The sequence below is a fragment of the Chlorocebus sabaeus genome, chromosome 7 (genome assembly GCF_047675955.1).
Source record: "Chlorocebus sabaeus isolate Y175 chromosome 7, mChlSab1.0.hap1, whole genome shotgun sequence".
NCBI lineage: Eukaryota > Metazoa > Chordata > Mammalia > Primates > Cercopithecidae > Chlorocebus > Chlorocebus sabaeus.
In genome coordinates this window covers 57,001,745-57,019,840 of record NC_132910.1, presented here as the reverse complement: position 1 = coordinate 57,019,840, position 18,096 = coordinate 57,001,745, and the positions used below count along the sequence as shown (strand labels likewise).

At 37.4% G+C, this 18,096-nt stretch overlaps 1 protein-coding gene across 1 annotated transcript in view; it reads left to right on the top strand.

Moving 5' to 3' along the window:
• PPA2 (inorganic pyrophosphatase 2) overlaps positions 1-18,096 on the top strand; it is a 107,468-nt gene that overhangs the window by 42,898 nt on the left and 46,474 nt on the right. Inside the window, exon 7 of the mRNA XM_007999439.3 lies at positions 7,727-7,853. Within this exon, the coding sequence (XP_007997630.1) occupies positions 7,727-7,853 (127 nt within the window). The remainder of the gene's footprint in view (positions 1-7,726; positions 7,854-18,096) is intronic.

The window sequence follows — 18,096 nt, the reverse complement described above, 5'->3', positions numbered from 1 at the left end:
CATTAAAATTAGTGGCAGTTAATACATTCACAGTGTTGTATAACCATCACCTGTATCTGTCTAGTCCCAAACATTTCATGACTTCAAAAGGAAACCCCATCCCCATTAGCAGTCACTCCCCATTTCATTCTCTAAGTGGCCCCTGGCAACCACTGATTTACTGTCTCTATGCTATCGGTTTACCTATTCTGGATATTTCATGTGAATGGTCTCACATAATATGTAACCCTTTGTGTCTGCCCCTTTCACTCAGTGTGCTTTTGAGATTCATCCGTGTTGTAGCATGTATTGGTACTTCATTCCCTTTTATGGGTGAATAATAGTCCACTGATGGATAATATTACCTTTTACTTTTCCATTCATTAGTTGATGGGCATTTGGCTTGTTTCTACCATTTGGCTATTATGAATAGCGCCACTATGAACATTCATGTACGAGTTTTTGTTTGAATACTCTTACCCATTTTATTCACCTAGGAATGGAATTGCTGGGTCATATGGTAATTCTGAATTTAACTCTTTGAGGAACCACCAAATTGTTTTCCCCAACATGTTAACTCCCACGAACAATATTCAAGGATTCCAGTTTCTCCAGATCCTTACCAGTACTCATTATTTTCCCTTTTTGGTTTATAACAATCATCCTAGTGGTAGTGAAATGGTATTGTGATTTTTTAAAATTAAAACAAGCTTATGTCTGATTTCATCTTAAACAAATGTGAATAATTATTTTATCCAAGAAAGTAATGCATTTTAAAAAAAATAGTTTTAGCCATAAATATGAAGTAGATTTTTTCTAGCTTTATTGAGTTATAATGGACATATAATAAACTGTACCTATTTAAAGTGTATACAAATCGATGAGTTTTGATATAATTACATGCAAAATTATTATCAAAAATAAGAAAATGAACATATTTTTCACCCGCAAATGTTTTCTTACACTTCTTTGTAATCTCTTCCTTTGACATTCCCAACCCTCTGTTCTCAGGCAAAGACTGATCCGCTTTCTCAGTACAGTTTGACAAGAGAAGCAGCTTTGGCTCAGTTTGGGGTGTGAATCCCAGGTCTTCCATTCACTAGTTCTGTGGTCTCAGGCAAAAATTATTTAACTGCTGTGAATCCCAGTATCTTTATTTCCAAGACGGGGATAATATCTACACTCTACACTAGTTTTTGTAAGTGAAGAATAAAATGGTACCCATAGAAGATATCCTCTAGTGCCCGTCACACAGTATGTGTTTGGTATATCATTTTCTTTTCTCCTTGTGTACTATTTGTTTTTCCTTTTAAATATTTCACTACCCTTATCTAGACTATCCACTGTCATGTCTCTAATCTAGATCCAAATTACCTCATGTCTATACTGTTATAGTCTTCTGATTTGTTAGCCTCTCTCTTGTCCTTTTATCATATTGGAGAACCTACCTTGACTCTCTGTTCCTAGATCAGGGCAGTGGCATTAGAAATGAAGAAGGCACAGCTATGAGAAATGAGGCACATAGTGTTGATATTACATGTTTAAACTTACTATGTGTTCAGTCTTATATTCTGTTCTGCCCTGAGGTATCTAAGTCATCCAAATTAAGACTATAAATCCTTGAGAACAATTCATTCTTTCTTTTAATACACAGTGCCTAATATAGAGCTGAGTACTTAATAGAGGCTAAACATGTAAGAGTCTAACACAATTATGTATATTCCCCTGGAATTCAGATTTCAGTTAGTGTATACAGTCACGTTAGTTGTGTTAGCTAATTACAATTCCATACAGATTTATGTTAAGATTTTAGAATCAACTTCCAAATATTCTGACAGGATTTATTTGACTTTATGACTTAAAATTCTAGTTTTTTTCCCTCAAAATAAATAATTTCAGGACAGAGAAGTGACTTTTTTTCTACATACCTTGTTTTCTAAATGTGAAACTGCATTTTGAATTATGAAGAAATTTGTTCTGAAGCCTGTGTTCAAATTCCAGGTTTACAGTGAAAATCTATAGCCAACCAAACTTTTAAAAATAAAAGGATGTATAGAAAGAATGCATGCATATAAACTTGACATTGGCAGCTTGAGGGAGCCTCACTGAAATAACTTTCTTAAGCACATGGAACATCTGCTTAAGTCACACTATTTCTGGATTTCTCTTAAAATATTTTTGAAGTATTTTGAGAAACCTGTTTTGTCAATATCATTTATTATTTTCTTAAGGCTTTACTGTATTATGTTTTACTTTTCACTAGTAACTGATAAATATGGTTTGTAAAAAAGGTACTATGAAGCAATTTAAAAGGATTCTCAGGTCTCTTTTCCCCTCAAGCAGGAGGAATCAAGTTTATATTATGTAATGGTTTTATTTTCTATTTAGTGTGAGCTTCTAGGCCTAGTGGATATCTTAAATTTCAAGACATGTAAATAACTTCAGTTTCAGCACAGATTGCAATAGGTTGAAACTGTAAACAGGTCCACTTTCTTGGTGCCTCATTTTTTAAATATATGGATTGTTTTTACTTATATAATGTGATGAGATTTTGATTTGTTAATTAAAAAATTGCTCTTAGACCTTAAAATGACATTTTTCTTAACTTTTAAATTTTGGAATATTGACCATTATATGAAACTTTGTAGGTAGGCATAAGGGAATAAGTTATACACATATTGAAAATCTCAGGTTCATTGATGATAGCTGCCAGTGACTGGAGTAGTATTGCCAATGGAAGATGTGCCAGCTTAGTTAGTTACTGTCATCTACTCATTCCTTGTATTCTGCCTCTTGGTCATCTTTGATTCTCATTTATCTTTAAATTTTCTTGGTAATAAAATAATGCACTTCTAGCCACACTTGCCTAGGCTGTCTTATGTCCATAATTTCCAGGCTTGTTCAGTGGAATGCAATTAAAAGTTTTGCTTCAACTGCTGATTCCTCTGGATAGAATAAGAAAAATGATCCGCTTTGTAGATTTAGATCTGGCAGCCAGAGAAATTTCCTCCAGAACCGAGAAAGCAAAATATGGAGGAGAAGATCAAAATGACAGGCAACTACCTATTGTGTGAGAATTCTGCAAACACTAAGCAGGGATATTAATTTAAACCACAAGGTAGTTATATCATGAATGAGCTTGAGCATCTTTTTATACCCTTAAAGGCTGTTTTCATTTCTTCTGTGAATTGCCTGTTCATGGTTTCTTCCATTTCAATTGAGTTTTTTCCGTTTATTTATTTTTTATTTTTTATTATACTTGAAGTTCTGGGTTACATGTGCAGAACATGCAGTTTTGTTACATAGGTATATGTGTGCCATGGTGGTTTGCTGCACACATCAACCCGTGACCTACATCAGGTATTTCGCCTAATGCTATCCCTCCTCTAGCCCCCAAGCCCCAACAGGCCTCGGTGTATGATGTTCCCCTCCATGTATCATGTGTTCTCATTGTTCAACTCCCACTTGTGAGTTAGAACATGAGTTCTGGTTAAAGTCTGTTTTATCAGAGACCAGGATTGCAACCCCTGCTTCTTTTTGCTTTCCATTTGCTTGGTAGATCTTCCTCCATCCCTTTATTTTGAGCCTATGTATATCTTTGCACGTGAGATGGGTCTCCTGAATACAGCACACTGATGGGTCTTGACTCTTTATCCAGTTTGCCACTCTGTCATTTCATTGGGGCATTTAGCCCATTTACATTTAAGGTTAATATTGTTATGTGTGAATTTGATCCTGTCTTTATGATGCTAGCTGGTTATTTTGCCCATTAATTGATGCAGTTTCTTCCTGGCATCAGTGGTCCTTACAATTTGGCATGTTTTTGGAGTGGCTGGTACTGGTTGTTTATATCCATGTTTAGTACTTCCTTCAGGAGCTCTTGTAAGGCTGGCCTAGTGGTGACAAAATCTCTCAGCATTTGCTTGTCTGTAAAGGATTTTATTTCTCCTTCACTTATGAGACTTAGTTTGGCTGGATATGAAATTATGGGTTGAAAATTCTTTTAAGAATGTTGAATATTGGCCCCCACTCTCTTCTGGCTTGTAGGGTTTCTGCCGAGAGATCCGCTGTTAGTCTGATGGACTTCCCTTTGTGTGTAACCTGACCTTTCTCTCTGGCTGCCCTTAACATTTTTTCCTTCATTTTAACCTTGGTGAATCTGACAATTATGTATGTTGGGGTTGCTCTTCTTGAGGATTATCTTTGTGGTGTTCTCTGTATTTCCTGAATTTGAATGTTGGCCTCCCTTGCTAGGTTGGGGAAGTTTTCCTGGATAATATCCTGAAGAGTGTTTTCTAATTTGGTACCATTCTCCCCGTCACTTTCAGGTACACCAATCAAATGTAATGGTCTTTTCACGTAGTCTCATATTTCTTGGAGGCTTTGTTCGTTTCTTTTCACTCTTTTTTCCTCTAATCTTGTCTTCTCTCTTTATTTCATTATTTGATCTTCAATCACTGATATCCTTTATTCTGCTTGATCGAATTGGCTATTGACGCTTATGTATGCTTCACAAAATTCTTGTACTGTGGTTTTCAGCTCCATCAGGTCATTTAAGCTCTTCTCTGCACTGGTTATTCTAGTTAGCCATTTGTCTAACTTTTTTTCAAGGTTTTTAGCTTCCTTGTGAAGGGTTAGAACATGCTTCTTTAGCTCGGAGGAGTTTGTTATTATTGACCTTCTGAAGCCTACTTCTGTCAACTTGTCAAACTCATTCTCCATCCAGTTTTGTTCCATTGCTGGCGAGGAGCTGTGATCCTTTGGAGGAGAAGAGGCGTTCTGGTTTTTGGAATTTTCAGCCTTTCTGCTCTGGTTTCTCCCCATCTTTGCGGTTTTATCTACCTTTGGTCTTTGATGTTGGTGACTTGCGGATGGGGTTTTGGCATGAATGACTTTTTTGCTGATGTTGGTGCTATTTCCTTTCTGTTTGTTAGTTTTCCTTCTAACAGGCCCCTCAGCTGCAGGTCTGCTGGAGTTTGCTGGATGTCCACTCCAGACCCTGTTTGCCTGGGTTTCACCAGTAGAGGCTGCAGAACAGCAAATATTGCTGCCTGAAGCTTTGTCCCAGAGGGGCACCTGCCTATATGAGGTGTCTGTCACCCTCTACTGGGAGGTATCTCACAGTCAGGCTACACAGGGGTCAGGGACCCACTTGAGGAGGCAGTCTGTCTGTTATCAGAGCTTGAACACCATGCTGGGAGAACTACTACTCTCTTCAGAGCTGTCAGGCAGGGACGTTTAAGTCTGGAGAAGCTGGCTGCTCCCTTTTGTTCAGATATGCTCTGCCCCCAGAGGTGGCATCTAGAGAGGGAGTAGGCCTTGCTGAGCTGCGGTGGGCTCCACCCAGTTCGAGCTTCCCTGTGGCTTTGTTTACACTGTGAGTATAGAACCGCCTATTCAAGCCTCAGTAATGGCGGACACCTCTCCCCACACCAAGCTCCGGCATCCCAGGTCTATCTCAGACTGCTGCGCTAGCAGCAAGCAAGGCTCCATGTGCGTGGGACCCACCAAGCCAGGCATGGGAGGGGATCTCCTGGTCTGTCGATTGTGAAGACTGTGGGAAAAGCACAGTATTTGGGCAGGAGTGCACCATTACTCCAGGTACAGTCACTCACGGCTTCCCTTGGCTGGGAAAGGGAAATCCCCCAACCCCTGGTGCTTCCCAGGTAGGGCGACATCCTGCTCTTCTTCGGCTTACCCTCCATGGGCTGCACCCACTGTCCAACCAGTCCCAGTGAGATGAACCAGGTACCTCGGTTGGAAATGCAGAAATCACCTGTCTTCTGTGTTGATCTTGCTGGGGACTGTAGACCAGAGCTGTTCTTATTCAGACATCTTGGAAGCAACCTTCTATTTTGTTTTTAACCATTAAAATAAACTTTAAGTCATTATGTGTATATATATAACATATATTACAATAGAGTATACTCATTTTAAGTATATAGTGAGTTTTGACCTATGTATACACACACATAACCTCCTCCTTCAATTAAAATATGAAGCATTTCCATCATCCCAGAAGGGTCCCCCTTTCCCCTTTGCAAAGTCTTTCTGATTCCCAGCATTCTAGGTTGGTAGTGTTTTTAAGAATTTTAAAAATTTCATTTTTTTGTCTTCTGGCTTACATTGCCTCTGAAGAGAAATTGGCTGTCATTCTTATCAACATACCCTTATGTAATCTTTTTTCCCCTCTATCTGCTTTTAAGATTTATTCTCTGTCATTGCCACTGGTTTTCAGCACTTTGATTATGATGTGCTTCACTTTGGATTTTTTTTTGTTTATTCTGATGGGCGTGCGCATGTGTGTGTATGTGTGTGTGTGTGTGGGCATGCGTGCTTTCTCAATCTGTGGGTTTATACTTTTCATCAAATTTGGAAAATTTTTGGTTGTTATTTATTCAAGTATTTTTCTGCTTCCTCTTTCCCATTCTGGAATTCCATTTATACATGAGATAGAGTGCTGGATGCTGTCCGAGAGGACACTGGGATTGTTAATTTTTTCTTATCCTTTTTGTTTCTCTGCTGCACTTTGGAAAGTTTCTGTTACAGTGTCTTCAGGTTCACTAATTCTCTCTTTGACAATATCTATTTTGTTGTTAAGCTTGTTGAGAGAATTTTTCATTTCAGATCATGTATGTCTTAGCTTTTAAAGTTCCATTTGGTTCTTTTTATGTTTTCTATTTCTCCCTTCCATATTGTCATGCTTCTCTTTAAATCTTTGAGCATATTTACAGTAGTTGTTTTGAGGTTCCTATCTGTTAAATCATCTAACATTTCTGGAAATGTTTCTGTTGAATGATTTTTAATCTTTTTCCCCATTTAGAGCTTACATTTTCTTGTGTATTGACAGAATTTTGGATGTTGTGTTATGTTGAGTGCCTGGATGTTGTTGTCTTCCTTTAAAGAATATTTGTTTTTACAGGTAGTTAATTGTGAGTCAGTTTGGTTGTATCCAGGCACTTTTAAAACTTTGTTAGCACAGGTCTAGAGTAACCTTTATTTGAGAGCCAGTTTAGTCCTACCATTAAGGCATGCGTGTTATAGGTTCACTAATGAATGCCCCTTGTGCTGAATGAGGTTTTCCTGGGTGGTTGGAACTCATTTTATAGATCTCTGGCAGTTATTCTTCTCTTGACTTATAGAGTCTCATCCCATGCATGCACAGGTTAGTGTTTAATCCGTGTCTCAAGGGAACCCCAATGTATATTGCTGTAGTTATTTCTTATCTCTAGTACCATGCCCTACAAATTCCAGCTGCCTCATCCTCTCCATTTTTTTTTTTTTAAACTCTGTTCTTTAACCTCAGTGAGATCCCTGTCCTCTTACAGGGTTCCTTTCTCTCTACCGTGGTTTGGAACGTGTATTGAGCAGAAAGCCAGGGCAATCAGATGTCTCTTCTCGTTTGTTTACTTCTCTCTGGGGTCACAGTCCTGTACTGCCTGTTGTTTAATGTCTGAAATGAGTGATTTCATATATTCTGTCCAGTTTTTTAGCTATTTGCAATGGGAGGGCAAGTTTTTTGTTTATCAGTAAAGTAATTCAATCATTGGTGAAAGTGGAAATTTTGAGAAAGTTAACTCTAAAGGGACATTCATTGCAAGGCAGACTTTGGCTATTTTCATGTTATTTTTAATTATTGAGGCTTTATTAGATTTCAGTCTGTAGTTCTTTTCATCTTTTATATGGATTTTTGTGATATGTGAGTAAACTCTCCAAAGCCTATAGTGAATTTCTGTTCTCTTTAAAGATTCTTTCTTGTGGAGAAGTTATTCATGTGAAGATTCTCGGAATTTTGGCTCTTATTGATGAAGGTGAAACAGATTGGAAATTAATTGCTATCAATGTGAATGATCCTGAAGCCTCAAAGTTTCATGGTAAGACTGTTACTTTCCAGAAAGTGAAAGCAAATTAGTGTGTCATTGGAATTCTTAGAACTTAAAAGAAGTTCACATAGGGGAGTTAAATGTACTTTTTAAAAATGAGAGAGGAAAAGAGGTAGATAGACACATTATATTTTAAATGAAGAAAGTATATTCTACTGGTTTCCCTCTATTCCCTTTTTCTTCCCTCTCCTGTCACCTCTCTTTCACTCTCCTCCTCTCCCTTTCACTCCTTCCTTCCCTCCTTTCTTCTTTCCTTCCATGGTTTTGATGGCCCACCTGCTATTGGGAATTGTTTTGAAAGCATCCTTTGACTAGGAATAAAAGCATACAATACTGGCATTTTTACCCTGAAATCTCTTTTGTTCATATGACTAACAAGAAGAAACTAAGGAAGGAGTGTCATCGACAACAAAAGCTATTTCTGCACCTAGTTTTTGTCTCTTCTTGTACAAATGAAGGAAGAAGTAACTGCCCTGTAATGAAATTTTGATGTGCTAGAAATTTTAAGTTCTGGAAATAGCTTGGTATGATTTAATTTTGTTTGGAGTCAGACAGACTTCAGTTTAAGTTCTGGCTGTGCTACTTCCTGGATGAGTGACTTTGGGTAGATCATTCTTGAATTTCAGTTGCTCATCTCTAAATGGAGATGATTATACCTACTTGTAAAGCTGTTGGCAATATAAGAAATGATTTATTTAAAGCATCTGGCTTTCACATACCAGTGTCGAATATATGACAACTATTATTATTCTTTGACCAATTTTTCCTCCATTTTTCTTTCCTGTTTTATTCTCGCTCAGGATCCTTTTTCCTTGTAAACTTCAATTCTAAAACTGGAAATATTACCATTTCTAAGATGACCGAACCTCATTAACAATGTATCAATCTTAGTTTATGTACCTTTTCTTGCACTTGAAACAGCAGGAGAGATTTCTGTGTTGTCATTCTTGCATATAATTGAGAAAGGGAGAGGTCTGATAGGGTGAAGTGCATGTAACCTGAGGGTCAAAAGTAAAATGTGAAAACTACAATTAAAATAGGAGCCTCAAGTCTGTAAACCATATATATTTCTTATCTCATTATTTTACCCTGATTTTGTCTATTTTTATACTTTTCATATACATATATATGAGAATAGTAAATAAATTTTATTTAGTTAAAAACATTTTTTAGCACCTTAACTGCTCCTCAAATGAGAATTGATAATCTATTAGTGCCACAGGCAGCCGAAACAAATCATCCACCTAATTCATTTGTGATCTGCCACACTAAAGTCATGAAACCTGTACTAAGGGATACCCCTTTAAGCTGAAAAAGCTGAGCACTTGAATGAAAATGAAAATATTATTTAGAGAGTAGTAGTTCAGTACTATTGGAGATGTGATTTAACGTTTTAAATTGTCCAGCATATAACAAGCACTGGTGCCTGTTATAATAGATACTATTGTTCTTAACTTAGAAGATGCTCAGAGAATGTGACTTGCCCACGTTTGCAAACATGTAAATAGTATACAGCTTGAACTCGTTTCTGTCTGATTCTAAAGTGTGAATTGCTCAGTACTGTACTGAGCAATATATAGCCCATCTATACTATTACACCAAGCAATTCATCCTTGATTCTAGTAATTTATATATTTGTAACTAGAGGTATTGAAACTAGATCACATAAGCCCAGCACGACTCCTTGAGTTTCCTAAGTGTTAGAATAAAAAGTTTTAACTCTATTCATTTTATTTCTGTTGTGTACTCAGAATGGAGATGACTTTGCACTTTGGACATCTTTCTAAATTCCTTTCACATTTGCTTTTATGAAGAGATATGCAGAAACACTAAAGCCAGTTGCTGATTTGGGTTGAGAAGAAATTATTGAACTTGAATAGTTAAAACAAGATGTTATTGTTTTAGAAAACCAGTACATTTATCATTGTATTAAAAGTGAACACGTGTATTATTTTCATCATGAAAAATATAACAATTCTTATTCATAATATGTTTTTGAAATCCTAAAAGAATGAGTAAAGTATATGGGGAAAATGAAAATTGTTTATTTTAAGGATATTTGTATATTGTTCATATTAATTAACACTTAAAGTACTCTTCTCTTACATCTAGATTTTATGAAATAAGTTTGGTAGGTTTTTTTTGAGACAGAGTCTGTCTCTGCCTTCCACACTGAAGTGCAGTGGCACGGTCTCGGCTCACTGCAACCGCCACCTCCTACGTTCGAGTGATTCTTGTGCCTCAGCCTCCTGACTAGCTGGGAGTACAGGCGTGTGCCACCACACCTGGCTAATTTTTTGTATTTTAGAAGAGATGGGGTTTCGCCGTGTTGACCAGGCTGGTCTTGGACTCCTGGCCTCAAGGGATTTACCCGCCTCAGCCTCCCGAAGTGTTGGGATTACAGGTTTGAGCCACAGCGCCCGGCAAGTTTGATAGTTTTAAGAATAACACATTTTTTTTTCTCATTCCTTTTAGCTTCACATTATTGTTAATATGTTCTGCATACCTTTGTTGAATTTTCTTCTTTCTTTTCTCTTACTTTACAGAGACCCAGGAAAAAAATTGATGTAGGCACAAATTGAAAGGAAGAAGAGATTATAGTATAAATGTTTTTTATTTTTGAAAAATTATTTGTAGTCAACAGTATTTAATCCTAAATCAAGCAACTTTTAAAATGTTTTGGTATTTATGTCTTTCATATTTACCATCTAAAATCACAAACACAGGATTTTAGATGGCATTTTTAAAATTATAAAATTAATTTTATACATGGAAATAAAAACTCAGAAGTGTAAAAAACGGTATATAACATGAAAAGTAAAGTTTTTCTTCCTACCTCCCATCTCATCTTCTCATATCTTATCGCAGATGTTTTTTGTTCTTTTGAATGGTTGCTTCTATTCTGTAAATGATGTGCTTAAATTTCTTAAATTATGCATTTTCCCTGTTGACTCAAATTATTACTTTGGAAGACAAGGAACTTAAATTCTTAAACATTTATCAACAGTGTTACCATATTTCTACTGTATCCTAATAACTCTAAGTTGTATATTTGGAGCTGGATTTATTGCCTCATTGACTTTGAACAATAACTCTTAACTGCCCAGTGTAGAACTTAGAACGTTCAGTTTCTATATTTTTATCCTTTTCTGTCCCTTACAACCTAACTTCTCTCAGCTCCACTATCAATTCTATAGTGTCAAAATTTATAATGTTTACATTACGTGAAGTATAATTGTTTTTCCTATTTTGCTTCATGGTTGAATCTGAAAATTAAAAACTAAGTAGCATTTACAGTATTATTATGTAAATATTATTCATTTAGTTTATCATACTATTTATTAAGTGATCATCTTTGGACAGACTGTTCTCTGAACCTCCTGCATAGCTATCACCTGCGGGTTTCTTTTCAATGCTTGGTTAATTCTACTTACTTAAATTCTACCATTCCCTCTTTAGTTTTCCCTTTTCATTGTTGACTGGTGTCCATTTTCCAAAAATACCTAATGCAGTAACTTTAAATATAAATTACTGTGTATAAATTGAAATTTATATTATAAAGGAATAAGTGATTTTATATTTTATGATTGTTTAAATATTTGTCATCTATACTTCTTGGCTTATTTGTCAGATAAAAAAGAAAAATTTAAAAACACTTAGGGGAGGGCAGCTATCAGGAATTTTCTTTTTAATTGTGTAGTTTTCTGGGGATGTGTATAATATAGGAGTATATAGAGATTTTTTAAATTTCCTGTACATTTTTATTGTTATTAGACATTTTAAAAGTAAATCCTTGGCCGGCATGGTGGCTCACACCTGTAATCCCAGCACTTTGGGAAGCTGAGACAGGAGGGTCACTTGAGTGCAGGAGTATGAGACCAGCCTGAGCAACATAGTGAGACTTCGTTTCTGTAAATAAATAAATAATTTCTATCCATCCTATTAGTTTCTACTATCTTTAGAAAAAGAGGCCGAGGCAGGCGAATCACCTGAGGTCATAAGTTCGAGACCAGCCTGACCCACGTAGAGAAACCCCATCTCTACTAAAAATACAAAATTAGCTGGGTGTGGTGACACATGCCTATAATCCCAGCTATTTGGGAGGCTGAGGCAGGCGAATCGCTTGAACCCAGGAGGCGGAGTTTGTGGTGAGCCGAGAACACGCCATTGCACTCCAGCCTAGGCAACAAGAGCAAAACTCCATCTCAAAAAAAAAAAAAAAAACCCGAAAGAAAAAGAAGCTGTTATTTGGTATGATTTGTCAAAGTTTTTCTTTTTTGAGAATGAAACTCGTTTTAGTTCATAGTATGTCCTTATATCTGTGTATTTTCTTTTTATTCATATAGGCACATTTAAGTTGTGGTTCTTCAAAGACGTTTTGGGGTTGTTTTAATTTGTGAACAAATAAAATAACTTTTTTTGTGAAATAAATAAAATGAAGTAACTTTTTTGATCCTGATTAACATATGTACAGACTTTGGTAGACTGTATACCCCTGTTTTAATATTTACGGTTTTTACCTCTGATTACTGAACTTAAACTAGCCATTGCATCAGAGAACATTTTTCAATTAGTAAAAAACTTTTTTATGGTTATAGTTCTGTAATTTTAATGTTACTGTTTTAAGTCTTCTAGCTTCATCTTCTAAAAATGGAGTAGCCACCGTAAAAGTCTAAAAAATGTCCAAATAACATTTGAAATGAAACTCCTTGTACTCCCTGATACAAAATTGGTCACTTCAGCAGGCTCATTAACAGAGCACAAAGACATTTTATGCCCTGTAATTAGGTTTCAGGCCCTAATGCTCTTGTTGGTACCCTAATGGCCTGAAAGAGTTAATAAGACTCCTAGGACACATAAATTGTTACTAGAAAATACCTTGGCCAGTGCGAATAATAGCTTTGGTTATCAAATAACCAAGTTTAGAGCTTTTTAAAAGGATTGAAATGCTAGGGCATGTGTAATTTTTCTCGTGGTTAAATTAACCTCCTTCTATAATGTACAGCTTCAGATGCTCACCAAACAGATATTTGTGCCTCTTCAGAATTGCCACTGATGCCTAAGGACCTTATGTCAGGAGAACTAATGTCACGAGGAGCTAATTTAGGCCTAGATGCTATTTCAACTTGCAGAGCAATGAAGATTTTGTTTGGTCTTTAAATAAATGAAAACTATTGTCTGTTGTGCTGCAGTAACTGTTTACCTGTGCGGTGATTTTATAGTTTGAATAAATGAAAGATTTAAAACAATTGAAATCAGAACAGTTATATTAATATAGATACATTGTGGATGAATAAATTATATGAGCAATTATTTAAAATAAGACAGTTCTGACATTTTCATAGGCCGGCATCACACTTGTCCTAAAATTATTAAGGTATGTCTTTTATATATGTAGAATTTCAGCTTATATTTAGAGAAATTTAAAAATCAAAACTACTTACTCTCAAGGCAAAACTAAATATGTTGAGACACAATCTATTTGGCTTAAATGTTCATTTGCTAAGTAAACACTTCTAGTGCTTCTGTAATTATTATTTAAAAACGAGCAAATTAATATAGTGTTCTATTTCCTTTCTTCCTAAAACACAACTTAATACTGTCGTATAGGGGGAAAAAAAGAATAGCATAGTGATCTTAAGGGAAAATATTCATGTTTTGTAACCAGAAAGAATAAGGTTCAATTTGCTTTTCTGTGTGTGTTAGAAGACAGCAGAATGTACTCTGGCTTGGAAAGGGGCTTGCATATCAGCATCATCAACCTAAGAACTCTAACATTTGTCAGACAATCGCAATATGCCTGAGAAGAAACTATGCTAAGTGCTTCTTTTGGATTATGTTTAATCTTCACACAACTTCAGTCAAGATATGTTATTCTCTTTTTAAAGGATAGAGAAACTGAGGCACCGGGTGGAAGGGGCATGGGGCATGGTTAGTAACTAGCCTAAATCATATGGCTAGTCATTCCACTCCAGTCTGGCTCTGAAAAATGCTGGGTTAGTCAGCTGTATTTGTGGCCTTGGACCTTGTTGCTTTCTAAGAGTGCTGACCATTTGCTCTTAAGTAATTTAGGCATCAGTGGGACAATGATAGAGATTCCAGTGAAAAGATAGCTCTTTTGATCTTTATTCCTCTTATTTCATTAATAGGTATAGGTATGTAGGGATGGGTTGTGGGAGGAGGCAGTTGAGGAACAAGGACAAATTGAGTTCAAAAACTATAATTAAGATGAAATTAAATTACCAAGAACCTGTTGTCTCTTTTTTGAACCTTGACCTCTTACAGTTTTTTTAGGTTTCAGTCATTCTTATGATATAGTGAAGTATGGGGGAGGCCTAAATTCTAAAATGCTCTTTCTGTTTCTGTTTATGAATTATCTGACCTTGGAAAAGTCATAACCTCTCAAAGCCTTTGCTTCTTTATTTCTTAAAACTGTGGAGTTGATCTTCTGATCAGTAAAAGATCCCCAAGGTTTTTCCCATCTCTAAATTTTTGCTCTAGGAAATATTTTTAATCCATTATTTTTAGCTTGTTGTCTTCTTCTATTAGTAGAAAGACCTAAATTATCTTCAAAGTTAGTGCTATGGGAAACCCAGTTTAAATTAAAGAATTAGATGATTTCTTGGGGATATGAGCACATTTTTAAGTGCTTTAGGGTAACTGTTAAGTGATGAAGCTGGAAGTTCAGTGGAGGTCAATCTGACCCCAAGACCTGTGCATTTAGCCACTTTGTTATATGCTTCAAATCAAAATTAGATTAGAAATATTTGAATTCCTTCCATGTACAAGGCATCTGTATGGTTTTCATTTTACTGGTCATGTAAAATTACTTGTAAACTGGTAATGAATGTTTATATTTTGAGAAAAATCTAAGTCTTTTCTAAGAGGTTTTTCTGATACCATGCATATAGTCTCTATGTAGAATTACCTTGTTTGGTAATACTCACTTTGACATGCGTTAATTCCATTATATTTTCCTTACGTTAATACACATTCTTAGTACAGATTTTGTCTTGGTAAGAGTACAATTTGTGAAAAGGAGAATGGAGAAGGAAAGGGCAAGAACAATGAAAGATACTCTTCATCAGCCCATGAATGTTAAACGTGGATATGCAGAACAGTTTGGAAAACATGAAAATCTTTTAGAGATTCTGAGTAAGCAGAAATTATTAAGAAAATCAGTTCTCTTTGCAGGGACCTCTATTTGTGATACAGAAAATACAGTGAATGTTGTTAAATGAAACTTGTTTCTTGTGAGTGTTTGTAAGTCTTGAAAAACACGTGTTCTTGCTTCCCACAGAGTTTCTTTAGAGGGTACCAGTTGTGCACATGTTTAGTTCTGTGGGAGCAACATTTGTAGTACTGGGATGAGAGTGTTGTGCAAATCAACATCACTTCCTTTAGTAAAATGGAAACTCCTTTTTCATTTTTCTTTTTTCCTCCCCTTTGGACAAAATTTTAGCATAAGGCCATATCCTGGTGTCTTTTTCCCCTTTTATATAATGAAGGCAAAGAGATAGGGTATTACTTTTATGTCACTGGTTTTTATCTAAAAACAAAAAGTTCTCAGCCGATTGTGTGCTTTCTTCACTTTGTGTTATGGTTTGGTGGAGATAATCCAGGTAAAGCAGCATTTTAATGTTTTTTTTTTTCTCCTAATCTTTGTGGAAGTATAGGTAGCTGTCAATTTGTGGAAGTGGATAGAAAGGTTAGAGATGTGAATTTATATAGCTAGATAAAGCTCCATGGGTGATTCTAACAGATTTCCTTCAAATTGAGAACCATTTCGTTAATGAATTCTTTTCTGCTGGTTGGACATTCTAGTCCTGGATATAGAACAATAGGTAATGATTTTGATATTTATTCAGTTAGAAGAAGGTCTTAAGATGTAATTACCTAATTCAATTTGATATTTGCCCCCCACATACCTGTTACTCCATTTTTAAAGCTGATATATTGATTCCCTTTGAGATCTTGAGCAAATTACTTAACCTTTTAGAGTCCCAGTTTATTAATTTGCATTAAAGAGATAAATAATACCTAATTTACAAGTTGTGAAGCTTAAATGACATACTATTGTTGGCAGCAGCGGCCCGTCTGGAGCAGCCACAGCAAAGACTTTGGCTGCAGCCGGGGAGGCACAGCCAGGACTGCGAGCTCCACCGAGCTGCGGGAGCCAGGAACAGGTGGGAGCCCCATCCCCTTCTGAGTTGACAGGGTGGGATCACCATCCTCTGGGACACAGCTGCAGCCACCCAGCCACAGCTGTGGACCTGGGCATCCCTGCACTCTTGGGGGCCTGGGAAGCCCCCCGCCTGACCTCTGCAAGCTCAGAAGTGCCTGCTAATGCTGCCTGGCCTCTCTCCACTCTGATTTTGGAGTGAAGTCGTGGCCAAACCTGGGTGCTGTTGCAGCCCAGACAGGTGTGCCCTCACTCAGAGTGGCACTGACACACCAGCCCCCTGCCACCTTTGCCCCCTCTGGACTTTTGGCACTGACGAACATGGGAGGGAGGCCAAAGGGGTGCTGAGGGTGGCTTGGTGCAGGCCTGCAGGTGCCCCTTGGCACAAACAGCCTGGGTACAGTGGATGATGTATAGATAGCGGGAGGCAGAGAGGCTTCTGGGCGGAAAGAGGTGGGTCCACATTGAAGCCCCACCTTAAAGCCAGGAATGGCCTGAAGCCTGGGGACCAGGCTGTCTGTTCTGGGTGAAATCTGGCCTGGAGTGAGAACCTATGGTGTGTTTTCTGGGCCTAACCATGGCTGCCCATGGGCCAGTCAGCACACACTTCCTCCCTCCTGAGCCCATAAAAACCTGGGATTCAATCAGACTCGGGAAGATGGGACAACCTGCCTGCGATAGGAACTACCCACTTTGGGTCTCCTCTCCACTGAGGGCTGCAGTCTCAGTGGGCCTCAGGCTCAATGGGATGACCTGCCTGTGGATAGGAGCTACCCACTTCTGATCTTCTGAGATCTGTACTGTCAGTAAAGCACCTTGCCTTGCTCACCCTCCATTTGCCCAGGTACCTCATTCTTCCTCTATATGGGAGAAGAACTCGGGACCCCCCAAATGGTGAAACTGAAAGAACCCTAAGGCAAACAGGGCCGAAATATGCTACCTTCTGATCCTGTTCACCACATTGCAGGCAACAAGGAGAAGAGAAGAGCTGGGTGCCTTCAGGGATCCCAGACCTAATGGCTCCCTGAGCCAGGTCTGTGACACCCTCTTTGGGGCTCTGCACTTCCTGGTGCCTCCAAGCTTCTAAGTGCCACCATGTTTCCCGGAGCCTCCAGTGGAAGCCACTTGCAGTGTTTGCCTGGTCCAGCTGCAGCCTCACAGGGAGCCAGTGCCTGTGCTGGTGCCCAGAGTTGCCTGCTCCTTGCCACTCCATGCCTGGCTTGTCCTTGGCGTGCATGGGATCCAGGCTTAGCATGAGCGGAGTGCAGCCTGCCAGGCCAAGTGGGTGGAAGGAGCCCAGCAGGCTAAGCAAAACTCGCGAAAAGGCGCCGCCGGCCACAGAGATTTCCAGCTGGAGAAACGACAGCTGAAGAATCCTGTGGCACTATTACTGAGCCATAGGTTTAAAGTATTTCAAAATTTTACTAGATATTACCAAAGTGTCTTTTGCAGTGATTGTATCATCAGTGTATGAGAGTAAATGCTTCTTAAATAATAAGTTTGTTTTTTTTTTTTTTTTTGCCAATCTGATACATAAAAGATGATTTATCTTGTTTTAATTCTTTATTTTTCTGCTTACTACTGGGTTGGAGCATCTTTCTTGTATTTTTATTGGATTATTTGTATCTTCCCTTCTGTGAATTGAGTATATAAATTGTTTGCACTTTTTCTATTGGGGTTGACATTCTTTTGGTATACCAGAGTTTTTGGATAATAATCCTTTATTATTTAGGTTGCAAATATTCTCTATTTGCAGAGATGCTGTATTGACTTTTGGCTTACAGAGGTTTTAAATTTTGATGTATCCCATTTTATCAGTGTTTTTTATACATGACTTTAGTGTTTTGATTCTAGTTTAAAGATTTCTTACCTCTTGGTCAGAAAGATGTTTTTATTTTCTTTTCACTCTTGTATATTTTATTATCTTTACAATCGAGTCTTGAATTTATGTGGAATTTACATTGTCCATGTATACATTTTTTCTAACACTGCTGAACAGAAAGTCATTTTCTTCCTACTGTTTTGGAATGTCTTTCTTACGCATTTTATTAT